The sequence below is a fragment of the Mobula hypostoma genome, chromosome 23 (genome assembly GCF_963921235.1).
Source record: "Mobula hypostoma chromosome 23, sMobHyp1.1, whole genome shotgun sequence".
NCBI lineage: Eukaryota > Metazoa > Chordata > Chondrichthyes > Myliobatiformes > Myliobatidae > Mobula > Mobula hypostoma.
The window spans coordinates 37,379,925-37,395,365 of NC_086119.1; the positions used below are offsets into that span (position 1 = coordinate 37,379,925).

Consider the following 15,441-nt stretch of genomic DNA (forward strand, 5'->3'; position numbering starts at 1 on the left):
AGCAGTTTTGTAAGGCGAAATGGCCTAAAATTCCTCCAAGCCAAAGTGTAGGACTGATCAACAGTTACTAGAAATGTTTGCTTTAAGTTATTAATAAACATTGGGAGGGGGGAGGGGCACACCAGTTACTGAAAGCAAAGGTTCACATACTTCTTCCAACAAATACATGCAATATTGGATCATTTTTCTCAATAAATAAATGAACAAGTATAATGTTTTTGTATTATTTATTTAATTGGGTTCTCTTTACCTAGTTTTAGGACTTAACGTGAAGATCAGATCTCATTTTAGGTCATATTTATACAGAAATAGAGAAAATACTTTATACTTTATACTTTATTGTCGCCAAACAAGTGATACTAAAACATACAATCATCACAGTGATATTTGATTCTGCACATCCCGCTCCCTGAATTACAAATCAATAGTAAATATTAAAAATTTAAATTATAAATCATAAACAGAAAGTAGAAAAATGGAAAGTAAGTTAGTGCAAAAAAAACAATAGGCAGGTCCAGATATTTGGAGGGTACGGCCCAGATCCGGGTCAGGATCAGTTCAGCAGTCTTATCACAGTTGAAAAGAAGCTGTTCCCAAATCTGGCCATACAAGTCTTCAAGCTCCTGAGCCTTCTCCCAGAGGGAAGAGGGACAAAAAGTGTGTTGGCTGGGTGGGTTGTGTCCTTGATTATCTTGGCAGCACTGTTCCGACAGCATGCTGTGTAAAGTGAATCCAAGGACAGAACATTGGTTTGTGTGACGTGCTGCGCCGTGTTCACGATCTTCTGCAGCTTCTTTCGGTCTTGGACAGGACAACTTCTATACCAAGTTGTGATGCACCCTAGAAGAATGCTTTCAACGGTGCATCTATAAAAATTAGTGTGCGTTTTAGGGGACAGGCCAAGTTTCTTTAGTTTTCTCAGGAAGTAAAGGTGCTGGTGGGCCTTCTTGGCAGTGGTCATTTGTGATATTGACCCCAAGGAACATGAAGCTTTTGACCTGTTCCACTTGCACACCACCGATGTAAATTGGGTCGTGCGGTCCGCTACTCCTTCTGAAGTCAACAACCAATTCCTTCATCTTGCTGACATTGAGGGATAGGTTATTGTCTTCGCACCATGCCACCAGGTTCTTAATTTCCTCTCTGTACTTAAACTCATCATTACCCGAGATAAGGCCTACAATTGTTGTGTCATCAGCAAACTTATATATTGAGGTTGATAGAAACTCGGCTATACAATCATGGGTGTACAGTGAATACAGCAGGGGGCTGAGTACACAGCCTTGTGGGGCACCAGTGCTCAGGGTGATTGTAGAGGAGAGCTTGTCCCCTATTTTTACAGCCTGGGTCCTGTCTGTGAGGAAGTTGAAGATCCAGCTGCAGATCTGAGTGCTAAGGCCCAGGTTCCGGAGCTTAGGAATCGGTTTATTTGGAATGATGGTATTAAAGGCAGAGCTGTAGTCAATGAAAAGGAGCCTTACGTATGCATCTTTATTCTCCAGGTGTTCTAAGGAGGAATGTAGGGCCAGAGAGATGGCATCTGCTGTTGACCTGTAGGCGAATTGCAAAGCGTCGAGGTTGACCGGTAGGCTGTGGTTGATGTGTGCCATAACCAATCTCTCGAAGCACTTCATAGCAATTGATGTCAGAGCCACAGGTCGATAGTCATTCAGGCATGCCACCTTGCTCTTCCTTGGCACTGGGATTATCGTTGCCTTCTTAAAACACGAGGGGATCTTAGACTGAATCAAGGAGCAGTTGAAGATGTCAGCAAACACTCCAGCTAGTTCGCTTGCACAGGCCCTGAGAACCTGTCCCGGGACACCATCTGGGCCCGTCACCCTCCTTGGATTTATCTTCAGGAAGGCCCTTCTAATGTCCTCCACGGTGATGATGAATCTCGATGCCACCAGGTCCGGTTTATCCGGAGGGAGCGGGACACTCCTCTTCTGTTCAAATCTTGCATAGAATACATTAAGTTCGTCAGGAAGAGAAGCGCCACAGTTATTGATATTCCCAGCCTTTTCTTTGCGCCCAGTGATCTCATTTAGACCCTGCCATAGTCTACTGGCATCCCTCTGGTTAGCCTGGGCTTCCAACTTGGCTCGATATTGCCTCTTGGCACCCCTAATGGCTTTCCGGAGTTCACGCCTGGATTCCGTGTAGCAACTGGTATCCCCAAACCTAAAAGCTGCAGCTCTAACCTTTAAAAGAGACTTGACCTCATAATTCATCCAAGGTTTCCGATTAGGGAATACCCAGATTGTCTTGCGATACGCACAGTCCTCCGTGCATTTCCAAATAAGGTTTGTGACAGCTGAGGCATACTCATCGAGATTAGCTGCCGAGTCCTTCAATACTAACCAGTCCACCGATTCAAAGCAGTCACAGAGGACCTCATCTGTTTCCTCCGTCCAACGTGACACTACTTTTGACACCGTGACCTCCCACTTCAGTTTCTGTTTGTAAGCCGAGAGGAGGAGTACGGCCTGATGGTCCGATTTTCCGAAGTGAGGTCGTGGGACGGATTGGTAGGCATCCTTGTCTGCTGTGTAGCAGTGGTCAAGTATATTTAGGCCTCTAGTGGGGCAGGAGACATGTTGGTATAACTTTGGCAGCGGCTTTCTAAGGTTGGCCTGGTTAAAGTCCCCGGCTGTAATGAGCAAACCCTCTGGATACCTGGTCTCAAGTTCACTGATGTTGGCATACAGTATGTTCAGGCCTCACTGTTGGGGTCCAGGTGCGGTCCGGAGTTTAAGAAGCAGTTTTGGTGTGGTGGTCCCCAGCTGGGTCAGTAGCTTCGCCAGGGTGTTGTTGATCTTGCTAGATGTAGCAGATTGAAGGTTTAGAGGGGTTTCTCGGGTATAGGATAGTGTAGATGGTAGTTTGCTCGGGAAAGCACGCACAGAGTCGCCAACTACTGGCGCCATCTTAGCAAAAATTCTACAGGGTTCATAAACTTTCTAGCACCACAGTAGCTGAAATGCTCCATTCCAGACAACATCTAGTGAATCTCATCTATATTTTCTTTAATGCAATCAAGTACTTCCCATAGTGCATTGACACAACTACACACATTACTCCAGCTGTGATCTAGTTAACCACCCTGCTCCTGCCCTGCCTCAGCTAATCAACAGAAATACTCCACAGACCTCATTATTCACCTTATCTGCCAATGCTGCCACCTTCAGGGATCTTTGGACTTATATATCAAGATCCTTCTATTCCTCAGTATTTCTTAGTCTTATTAGTCTCCCCATAGTATACCTACAGTATATATATTTTCAGATTAAATTGCATCTGCCTTTTCTTTGACCATCTTATCAATTGATCAGAATCATTGGTTAAAGATTATCCCCTTTGTTGTGTATTAAATATTTAGGTAATGTTTGAGTAATCTTGTATATATATTGGTTGATTAAGTGTTCTTATTCATTTAAACAATTCATTATGGGTTATATGTATAAATACATGAATTGCATATGTCATCATGTATGCACGCCTCACTTTAAGTAAAGTTAAAGTTAGACCTGCATTCCCAAAAAGCACATGCTCTTTGGAAGGGAATACATAATCAAATTTTTTTTAAAGGGCAGAAAATGTAAGATTTCACTAGTTCATGAAAAGTGTGTACTGGGTGATAATAATCACAAAACAAATAAGAACAGAAATGACTGGCTATATTAGAAAAATTGATGAGTTTGATTACACAACAGGTAACTGGTTCATGTATACCGAGTTGATCCAACAATATTTTGAAGCAAATTAAATAACCAATGAGAAACAAGTACCAATTTTGCTGAGTGCATTGGGTTTAAAGCACACAGTTTGCTTCAAAGTTTAACTGCTCCAACAAAACCATCCAAAATGATATTGACAAAGTGATGCAGGAATATTTAGAACCAAAGCCACTGTTGATTGAGGAATGCTTTAAGTTTCATAAGACGGGGCATCCATTTCAACGTACACGACTAAACTGAAGCGATTGCCTGAGCATTGTCAGTTCAGTGATGGGTTTAATGACACTGAGAGATGGCTTAGATTGTGAAATCATACAAGAAAGCATTCAAAACTGGCTCCTAACTGAAGCACACAACATAACAACCTTCACTATTTGCAACGTCAGCAATCTTCATATCATCAAACTTACTATTCATAGCTGTTTCATTTATTTTCAGATCATGAATGTAATTTGCAAACAACAAGAGTTAAATGCCAATCACTGCATTATACGTCTGGTCACAGGCTTTTGATAACAAAAGACACCCTGTACATTATCCTCTGCCTCCTGTCAAAAGGTCAAGTTAAGTTTGCTAAATTTGGACTCTTTTAACCAAATCTCCCATGTGGGACCTTATTAAACTTTCCTGCTGCTGGTAGAACACAGAACAAAACAATAAAGGAAATGGCTGAACGAATTAAGCTGATAATTAAGTGCCTAACTAAACCAATCCCTTATGCCTACACAATGTCCATATCCTATCCTGTTCTGCATTTTCAAGTGCCTGTGTGAGAGCCTCTTAAATGCTTCCATCCTCTTTGCCTCCGTCATAACACCTGACTGCTTATAATGCATCCACCATGCTCTGTATATAAAAAAAAACTTCTAATATTGGATTACTTACACACTGAATCCTTCATCTTGAGTAAAAATGACAGATTGGACCTTTGATAACAGGTATCCAACAGGCATCACTCTGACCACACAGTATTCACTCAGTACTGCATGGAACTTCTAGCCAGGAACGAGAATTTGGCAACAGGTAGCACTGTAGGATTTGAATCCCTACATTCTAACTCAGAGTTTAGTGTGTTCCTGACTGATCCCATGCCTGACAACTTTAATGAATAATATTAGTTGGAGGGTGGAGGGTGGAGGGTGGAACTTCTGAATCCCCAAGAAGTTGGCTGAGGCCTTTGCAAAATGGCAAGGATTTTGTCCTCTAAATGCCAATTGTTTTTCAGCGTTTTCTCCTTCAGTAATAAAGCCTGGGATTCTGGATGTTAGCTGTCCTCACACATTGCATTTGCTGAGATCATATGCCAATCTCTAGAAGACTCTGTGCTTGTGCTGTAACTCCTATTCTCAAATGATCACCAATAACGTTCTTGCTAGAAAAAAATCAAGTTCAACCCATCAGTCAGAGCATTAAGAAAAATGTAGATGAGGCTAAAGCCTGGAGGGTGGCAACTCGCCCTCCACCACCTCCCATGAGAAATGGAGGCAAGAGTTTTGGGTGGGAAGTGACAAGCCAAGACTTGAAATGCATTCAAGCCCACAGGTGCCACACCAGTAATAATGTAACATCGTCATGCATAACACTAAATTAACTCGAAAACTATAACTAGACAATGCACCTTAAGCAGCATGCAATCCTATTATTTTAAAGTAGTCACAATTTTGTCCTGAGATTCTGATACTGATCTTGAATTCTATTGTTTCACTGCACTGCACTTTTTCTATTGACTTATTCTGCATTGTTCTTGTTTTACTTGGTTCTATTACCTCAATGCACATGTATTGATTTGACACTTATTAACACTATGCAATCATTAAGATCACACTTGCGTGCCTGTGGCTTTGTCAATACATATCAGTATGTGTCACAAAAATAAACCCGTTCAAGTTCCAATTTCAATTTCACTGGAAATCTATAATCTGCAATGATCAAAAATCGTATCTGCCTAAGATATAAATATCCGCATTCTAAAATGTTATTGATAATATTTCTTACTAGCTTCAACCATGTCATATTTACTTAGAATCCAGTCAAACAGGAAACAGGTCAACATTTTATGCAAATATGTTAACATTTTTAAGCCAGATTTTCCTAAGCATTCAGCCATAGAAGTGGGAGATCCTGAGGTGAGTGTTAATTGATTCCCTTGCATTTACTCTTCTTGTACTTCATGACTTTTTGGAATATTTGGAGGAGTAATCAAATTATTTAATTATATCTACTCAATCTTTCTTTTAGTCAACATGTGTATTTCAGGATTGTTGCTTTTTTTTCCCCTTTCCCCTCTGGTTATAGTTACAAAATAACTTCTCTTTCTTCTATTTGGTTTCTGGCACTGCACTCTTTCTCTGCAGCCCCCTTTTCTAATCACCCTTATATTTCAATATACTCTTTCATAGGTTTGTAGAGTCAATTTTGCTTTCTTTTTAATTTCTGTTTTAGCTACTCCATCCAATTCACTCTGAGCTTATTTATTTGGAGGAATTGATTGGGTACTTACTTGAACGTGTGGCTTGATCAGAGAAAACCAGCATGAATTTCTTCATTGTTATGGGTCTTGAGAATATGTATGAAGAATTGATGTTTCTCTTGACTGTATTGTTTGAGATTTCAGTCTCAGAATTAGGATTTGAGGATTTATAACAATTAGGTTTCTTAGCGAGGCTGAAGAACATGAAATAAAAGGGAGCATTGAAAGCTAAGCAGTAAACTGGCTAAGTACAGGAAACAAAGAGTGATGACAGTTCTTTGGCCAGCCAGAGAGGAAACAAAGTCTTCAAATTAAGTTTACAACACAATACAATAAGTTGAAGATTTAACATCGCAGGCGAATAGAAACTCAGAACTGTCTTGGCAAAATGAACACCTGTTCTGCGACAGTATTGCACGATCTCCATGTGAAGATGATCACATTAAATTAAAAGAAGAGCAAGTGAAGAGTTGCTTCACCTTAGTAAAAAGAGGGAAGAAATAAAAGTATTTCCTGAGGTTGTTTGGGCAAATGTTATAAAATAAGATTGTTTGATGGAAATTGAAGAGTAGTCGCAGAGGGAATGTTATTTTTGTTACATTTAGTTGGCCGCTATATTTCCAATTCAGGGGTTGGATTAGTGATTAATATCCATTAGAAAGCCACATCTGTCTCTGTTATGCCTTTTCTGGAAATAGCGATATCTAAGAAGAGAAGAGTTAGATATTGACCATGTTTAAATGAGAGCATGTTGAAAACTGGAAGCCTAGAGGATGTAAACTCAAATACTCTGGAGAGCAGGAAGCAACACCAAGAGATCATCAATGTAACAGAAGAAATGTAGAGGGGTGGGGGGGGGGGTCCTGAAGACATCTGAAACAATGATATTATCAAACCAGTTGAGCAACAGAAATATGGATTAATTCTAACAGAGAAAGAGAAAGAAATAGAAGGAATGATTATTATTCGAGCAGATTCTCTGCAGCCTTGATATAATTGGATGCCTGCCCTTACTTCACCCAGAAAAGTCACTGGCTCAGAATTCCAATGCATGCAATACTCCCAGTGCAAGTGTGTGGCACTGGCTACCAAAAACAGCAATTGGGCTGTCTGAATATCTTTGACTCCCTACTTCCAGGGACACTATGTAAAACCTAGCAGTATCAATGTAAGTACATGACATTAAAAAAGCTTTAAAATTTGTTTTTTAATGATAATAGAGTAAAGATAACATGGATACTTAACTAAAGATATTTAAACTGACTTCATTAAATCAAATAAAAATATCTACTTACCCCTTTGTCAGCATGGGATTCCCAGCTTCAGTACAAGTCTGAAAGCTAGTAACTATGTGCAAGCTGGCTTTGTTCCACTGAGGTGGCGGAATCTATGCCCGAGATGAGCACATATTTGCAGATAGATCTGAATTGATCTTGGGGGAATAATTTTAAATACTTATATAATCAGACATAAATATAAAAATATGCAGGAAATTAAGCTAAGAGTATTGTAATGAAATATAAAAAAAAACAAAATGTTGCCCTTTCATATTTTAAACTATTGTGAAATATTTGAGTATTTATTCAAAGAGATTACAATCCATGCACAATAATAATGCCTATTACACTAGTACTTTGTCAGCAATGACTAAGGCACAGTATATTATTAAATTTTCATTATACCTGCTGCAATACAGTTAATATTTTCAGGAAGCTTTACATGGAAATAAATGTTTTAAGTACATTCAGTTGTAGGCCACTGATTTATTATTGTTCAGTGACGTGTTGTTGATCACTGAGACATCCCAGGGAGGAGTAGAGTATTACTGCCAATTGATTCAGCCTGTTCAACCTCAGGAAGATGCTAGATTTCCTTCATTATAAGAGTTAGCACTAAAAACAACACCATTACCTTTCACATGCCAGTGATTCTGATGCAGAACAGTTGTGTAAGAGCATATGATATAGCAACAGAATTAGGCTATTCAACCCATAAATGTCTGCTCTGCCATTCAATCATAATTGGTTTATTTTCGCTCCCAAACCCATTCCCCTTCCTTCTTCCGGTAACATTTGATACCCTTACTAATCAATAGCATAACTACCTCTGCTTTAAATATACTCAATGACTTGGATTCCACAGTTGTTTATGGCAATAAATTCCACAGATTCACCACCTTTTGGCCAAAGAAATTCCTCCTTACCTCTGTTCTAAAGGGGTGTCTTTGTATTCTGAGGCTGAGCCCTCTGGTCATATACTCCCCCACTATAGGAACCATCCTCTTCCCATCCATTTTGTCTAGGTATTTCAATATTCAATAGATTTCAATGAGATCCCTCCTCATTCTTCTAAACTCCTGTGAGAACAGGGCCAGAGCCATCAAACACTCTTCATATGTTAACCCTATCATTTCTGAGATCATCTTCATTAGTCTTCTCTGGACCCTCTCCTGTGTCAGCACATCCTTTCTTAGATAAGAGGCCCAAAACTAATGTAACCTGGACCAATGCTTTATAAAGTCTCAACATTATTCCTTTCCTTTTGTATCCTAGTCCTCTCATAGGTAATTCATATATATTGTCATAATATGCATATAAGCAACATTGCTGGTTTTATATAACTTGTTCAGTTCTATCCTGTGGTCACATCTCCAATAATTGCATAAATTCTTTTCCATCTCTTCAATGGTCTTTAATCCTGCTCCTTGTCTGACTTGCACTGTTACAAATATGCTTAAGGTCTCATAATTTGCTAAGTGACCATATTTCAGTTTCAATTTCTGGAGGTGAAAATCTAAAAATGAAAATTAATACTCTGTACACACATTAATGTGTCTGGGCATGTACCTGTCTAATATTTTTTGTCACAGTTCACATGAGTTTAAGTCACAGTATTACTCTGCAGTGTCTGCCTGTATCTGCATGCGTGCAGATATGTTCGTCTGTGATCATTACCTGTTTAATTCTTCTGATTCTAGTATCTCATTGATCTCTCAGACCTGTGCCTAACTCGTATACTGGATGTGTTTCTTACAGAATGGCAGTCCTGTGGTCGATTAGTGCGATCCTTGCAGGTCTCTTCCTGCTTTACACTAACGGAGTTCACGCTGGTAAGAGATTTGAGTTTCATTCCTCAATCTGCGTTAAGTAATTTCACTGAAGAGAAGCCACAAAGCCCAACGATCCAAAGTACTTTCAAAAATCCTGTATAGAGGCGAAGCATTAAGCAGGACTTCTCAACTTGCTGTTGCTTTATCTCAGGGTGGACAATGCACAACATGGTTTTTCTAATCTATTTCATTAAGTTTCAGGAAAGACTTTCTGTGATATGACACCCACATGTATTCTACAGAGCAGATACAGTGATGAGTAAAAGCAAATTTGACTGTTCATTTAATTTGAGCATTAGTCTCGGCTTTGGTCATGGTGCAGGTTGGCTTAGTCGGGAAAAAAGAAAGAGAAGATCTTGCAAATGATAATGAAAAGCTTCTTAAAGTCAAACATTAGCAATATATTCAGTTTTGTTCAATGTACTACACAAAAGAAACTTGCTTGCAATCAGGTGCTCCTCAAGAATTTTTAAAACCAAATTGACATGATTGATATTTATTGAAATATTCAGATGTAATCATATAGTAAAAAATGTTAAAACAAACACGAACACAAGAAAATCTGCAGATACTGGAAATCCAAAGAGACACACATAAATTGCTGGAGTAACTCATCAGGCCAGGCAGCATCTATGGAAAAGAGTCAACAGGAGCTGTTTCGGGCCGAGGTCCTTCTTCAGGATTGGAAAGGAAGTGGAGAAGTCAGGGTAAGAAGGTGGGGGGAGAGGAGGAAGAAGTATAAGGTGGCCGGTGATAGTTGAAACCGGGAGAGGGGAGCATTGTTTCACTTATCACCTGCCACCTTGTACTTTCTTTCTCCTCTCTCCCCACCTTCCAGTCCTGACTTCTCCCCTTCCTCTCCAGTCCTGGTGGAAGAATCTCAGCCCAAAATGTCAACTGTTGACTCTTTTCCATAGATGCTGCCTGGCCTGCTGAGTTACTCCAGCATTTTGTGTGTTGCTTACGATAAGTATTGAAGTTTGAAGTAATGCACAGAATATTTAGATTAGGATGATATCAGAGATAGACAACCACATTGTTTATGCTGGGCATGCCGAAATACATTGGAAATTTTGCCAGATTTGCTGAGATGAAATGATGCAAAAGCCTTTGCACATTTATCAGCATAATTCCAGAAGTAAGACTGCCCAAGACTCAACACATTCAAACTGACTGGAAGAGAAGATCCTCCCCCATCATTTACAGGAATGGAATCACAAGGAAATGAGTTTTTTTGTGTACTGTATCAATAATTGATCTGTTCCAGAGCAGTGGCCGGGAAGTTCACTAATATATTGCTTTTGATGTGAATTTTTAACTTACTTCAAATGTTTTTTTTAAGCAATGAGTGTAGATTCATTTACAATAGAGAGAGGAAGGAATTATTGTACATTGTACAGTCCAGAAAGGATGAGTGCATTAGGAAGAAAGCTGTTGGCATTTGCAAGGAGAAATGACAGCTGTGATTTCCAGTGCAGAAGTGGAAAAGTTATATCTAAGTAAAAGAACACGGAGGATTTCATTGGGATAATACTGATCCAGCTACTTTCCTAATGGGAATTGCTATATTTCTGCCTTGAGGAAGAGTTTGAGGTCAGTGGCTGAGGAAGGAAATACAGAAGACATTCCATCTTTTTCTCATATTTCCATAAGAGGACCCCAGTCAGCCCACCAAGTCTATACCAGCTCTCAGAGCTCTCTCTTTAATCCCAGTCAGCCACTTATTTTCCCCAACATACTCTCATGTACATACCTGTAAAAACGTCCCTGATTTGCAAACCACCCACTTACACCAAGGGAAATTTAGCATTGCCGATTAACCAAACAACAAGCATGTCTTTCAGGATGTGAGTGGAAACCGCAGCATGGGGAGAATATGCAGACTCCACACAAACTGTACTAGGAATCAGAATCAATCCAGGTTGCAGGAACAGTGAGGCGGCTAAACTAACCATGCACTGGGAAGTGGCGTTCACTCTGGAAGCTAATAGGAAAACATACCTGCTTGCTACAGGAGACCTGACATTTATTTTAACAGGAAAGCAACAGTGTCTGTACCAACAAAATGATTAGTTTGAATTACTATGCTGTTGGATATTTGCAGTCAGAACCTTAGAATTGGTCACAATCGTAATACAACAGTCTCATTCCATGTAGAAAGGAAATGAGGAGAGCACTACACATTTCTTTGCAGGCAACAGACTATTTAGAGAACCATCCATTCCTATAAACTCAATAGAATTCTTACATTTGTAGTAGTGATAGTCTGGTTTCCTGGTCTTCCAGTCTATTCCTCCATCTTGCATAGAGAAACAACACTCTTACTATCAGATACTCATTTTAACTAGTGTTTATTTGTTCTTAACCTATTGCCTCTTCCCTTTCGATTGTTCCAGAATTATAGTTGCATGGAACACACGCAAAATGCTGGAGGAACTCAGCAGGCCAGGCAGCATCTATGGAAAAGAGTAAACAGTTGACCTTTTGGGCCAAGACCCTTTATCAGATCTTGGCCCGAAATGCCGACTATTTGCTCTTTTCCATTGTTGCTACCTGGCCTGCTGAGTTCCTCCAGCATTTTGTGTGTATTACCTGGATTTCCAGCATCTGCAGATTTTCTCTTGTTTGTGATAGTTGCATGGGCTAGATGTCTTAATGAAGTTAATAAATAGTGGCAAAGTTCAGTGGGGATGAATGTACTTGGATGCCACCAACGTATCTGGATACTTACTGCTAAAACACATCAGGTATGTTTCACCCTGCAAATTGCTGCAATTCTGTTGAAGAAGAGGTTGGCTTCCGGGATTAACAATACACTGAGAAAGTGCAAGAAGTTTGAACTCCATGCTCTTACCTTAATTAACCACTGCAGTACCTTGCACCTAGTCAGCCAATCTATATTATCCTTTACAAGTTTCTTGAGAAGTCCACTTGACTCCAAAGTGCTTTTTTTGTTTTTTTTTTGACTCATAAAAAGAACAGTAAAAGCCAATCAGTTCCTCTTCAGCAGAATAGCTTCATGTGTTCATAATCTCAGTGAATATCTTGGCCCATTTTATCTCTCACTATGTGTGCATTTGTCTCAAAGTATTACAGGTTCCAAAATGGAGTTTGCTTGGCCCTCCTGAATTATGGACAATTGTTGTGTCTCTTTTGTAGATAAAAATGAATACCTTGGGAGTCCGTTTTTAAAACATGCGATAGATGAAGCCATTGAATTGGTGGACAGAGCATATTTGGTCACCAGAAACATGTAGGTCCTTTTATCTTTATAATGTTGCCATTCAGGGTTCTTCGTGAAATACTTATCAATGACTTAATGCTAATGAATAGATATTATATTCAAAATGAGGAGAATAGTTTAGTTGTGCAATTGTTCAACTGAAAACTCGTTCGCATTTTCACTAGTGTGATGTTAGTTAAACAAAAATAATACATTAGCACAGGGTTTGAAGAATTGTATGGAATTAACTGTTGGGATTTCTTTCACACTGCATAGTTCAAAATAATTCATAAAATGTTCTCAATTTAATATAGTGATGGCTGAATTCCCACATAAAATGAGATATCTTTCTGGTCCCTATGTCTTTTGCTTTTTATAGCGTTTTAAGACCTATCAGTACATCTTAGAGTACAACAGCACAGAAGGAGAGTCGAGGGTCCATTAAGCACCACTTACTAATTCTACACTCATCCCAATTTATTCTCTCCATTAATCTTTCCTGGATTCTAACACATACTTCAACATAAGTGACAATTTATAGTAAGGTAGGTTTATTAATCCTTATATAAGAAGCACAGGAATTTAAATGAGTTCAGCAAGACTTCTTAAATCGTATTTGCTAATTCCTTTCCAAACAAACAAGTCCACTTTCTAAATGCGTAGTGTAACTGTATTTTAAATGTTTGTTACCTTTGCACAAAGACACCCAGCTTTCACCAACACCAGGTTCACTCGTCTCCTCCCTTTTAAAAATGATTTTCTTTGCCATGTTTTCTTCAAAAGGTTAATAACATCACTTTTTACTTCTATCTTACTGCATTTTTAAATCCTTGCTCAGTCTATTGCAGTGTCACTCCTACCTCCAATTCTCATTATATTAAGAAGAAACTTGAGAACAAAAAGGATGGGTTGCACTTGAATCCCAGTGGACCAATATCCTGGCAGGGAGATTTGCAAAGGCTATTGAGGAGAGTTTAAATTAGAGTTGCTGGGGGGTGGGAGCCAAACTGAAGTGACGAAGGAAGAGACGGTTGGCTCACAAATCGAGAAAGCTTGGAGACAGTGCAAGAGGGAGGATAGGTAGGTGATAGAGAGGGGATGCGCTCAGACCGATGGTTTGTGATGTGTCTATTTTAATGCAAGGAGTATTATGAACAAAATGGATGAGCTTACAGCGTGGCTCAGTGCTTGGAGCTATGATGTTGTGGCCATTACAGAGACTTGGATGGCTCAGGGGCAGGAATGTTTACTTCGAATGCCAGGCTTTAAATGCTTCAGTAAGGACAGGGAGGGAGGCAAAAGAGGTGGGGGTGTGACACTGCTGATCAGAGATAGTGTCACGGCTGCAGAAAAGGAGGAAGTTATAAAGGGATTGTCTACGGAGTCTCTGTGGGTGGAAGTTAGGAACAGGAAGGGGTCAGTAACTCTACTGGTTGTTTTTTATACAACACCCAATAGTAACAGGGACATCGAGGAGCAGATAGGGAGACAGATTAGGGAAAGGTGTAATAATAAGAGGGTTGTTGTGGTGGGAGATTTTAATTTCCCAAATATCAGTTGGCATCTCCCTAGAGCGAGGGGTTTAGATGGAGTGGAGTTTGTTAGGTGCATTCAGGAACGTTTCTTGACACAATATGTAGATAAGCCTACAAGAGAAGAGGCTGTACTTAATCTGGTATTGGGAAATGAACCTGGTCAGGTGTCAGGTCTCTCAGTGGGAGAGCATTTTGGAGATAGTGATCACAATTCTGCCTCCTTTACCATAGCATTGGAGAGGGATAGGAACAGTCAAGTTAGGAAAGCGTTTAATTGGAGTAAGGGAAAATATGAGGCTATCTGGCAGGAACTTGGAAGCATAAATTGGAAACAGATATTCTCAGGGAAATGTACGGAAGAAATGTGGCAAATGTTCAAGTGATATTTGCGTGAAGTTCTGCATAGGTATGTTCCAATGAGACAGGGAAAAGATGATAGAGTACAGGAACCGTGGTGTACAAAGGCCGTTGTAAATCTAGTCAAGAAGAAAAGAAGATTTCACGAAAGGTTCAAAGCACTAGGTAATGTTAGAGATCTAGAAGATTATAAGGCTAGCAGGAAGGAGTTTAAGGATGAAATTAGGAGAGCCAGAAGGGGCTACGAGAAGGGCTTGGCAAGCAGGATTAAAGAAAACCCCAAGGTGTTCTGCAAGTATGTGAAGAGCAAGAGGATAAGACATGAGAGAATAGGACAATCAAGTGTGACAGTGGAAAAGTGTGTATGGAACCGGAGGAGATAGCAAAGATACTTAATGACTACGTTGCTTCAGTATTCACTACGGAAAAGGATCTTGGCGATTGTAGGGATGACTTACAGCAGATTGAAAAGCTTGAGCATGTAGATATTAAGGAAGAGGATGTGCCAGAGCTTTTGGAAAGCATCAAGTTGGATAAGTCACCAGGACCAGATGAGATGTACTCCAGGTTACTGTGGGAGGCGAGGAAGGAGATTGCTGAGCCTCTGGCGATGATCTTTACATCATCAATATAAAGGGGACAGGAGAGGTTCCGGAGGATTGGAGGGTTGCTGATGTTGTTCCCTTATTCAAGAAAGGGCGTAGAGATAGCCCAGGAAATTATAGACCAGTGAGTCTTACTTCAGTGGTTGGTAGGTTGATGGAGAAGATTCTGAGGGGCAGGATTTATGAACATTTGGAGAGGTATAATATAATTTGGAATAGTCAGCATGGCTTTATGAAAGGAAAGTCATGCCTTCCGAGCCTGATTGAATTTTTTGAGGATGTGACTAAACACATTGATGAAGGTAGAGCTGTAGATGTAGTGTATTTGGATTTCAGCAAGGCATTTGATAAGGTACCCCGTGAAAGGCTTATTGAGAAAGTAAGGAGGCATGGGATCCAAGG

At 39.8% G+C, this 15,441-nt stretch overlaps 1 protein-coding gene across 3 annotated transcripts in view; it reads left to right on the forward strand.

The window, feature by feature from the left end:
• Window positions 1-15,441, forward strand: part of LOC134336688 (myeloperoxidase-like) — a 70,012-nt gene that overhangs the window by 25,590 nt on the left and 28,981 nt on the right. The window contains exons 1-3 of one of the 3 annotated variants that reach the window (XM_063031049.1): window positions 5,854-5,866; window positions 9,246-9,319; window positions 12,479-12,572. In XM_063031049.1, the coding sequence (XP_062887119.1) occupies window positions 9,247-9,319; window positions 12,479-12,572 (167 nt within the window). In that variant the 5' untranslated portion in view covers window positions 5,854-5,866; window position 9,246. Of the gene's footprint in view, window positions 1-5,853; window positions 5,867-7,357; window positions 7,379-9,245; window positions 9,320-12,478; window positions 12,573-15,441 lie in introns of those variants that run through there. The other 2 variants (XM_063031047.1, XM_063031046.1) reach the window with 2 other exon arrangements.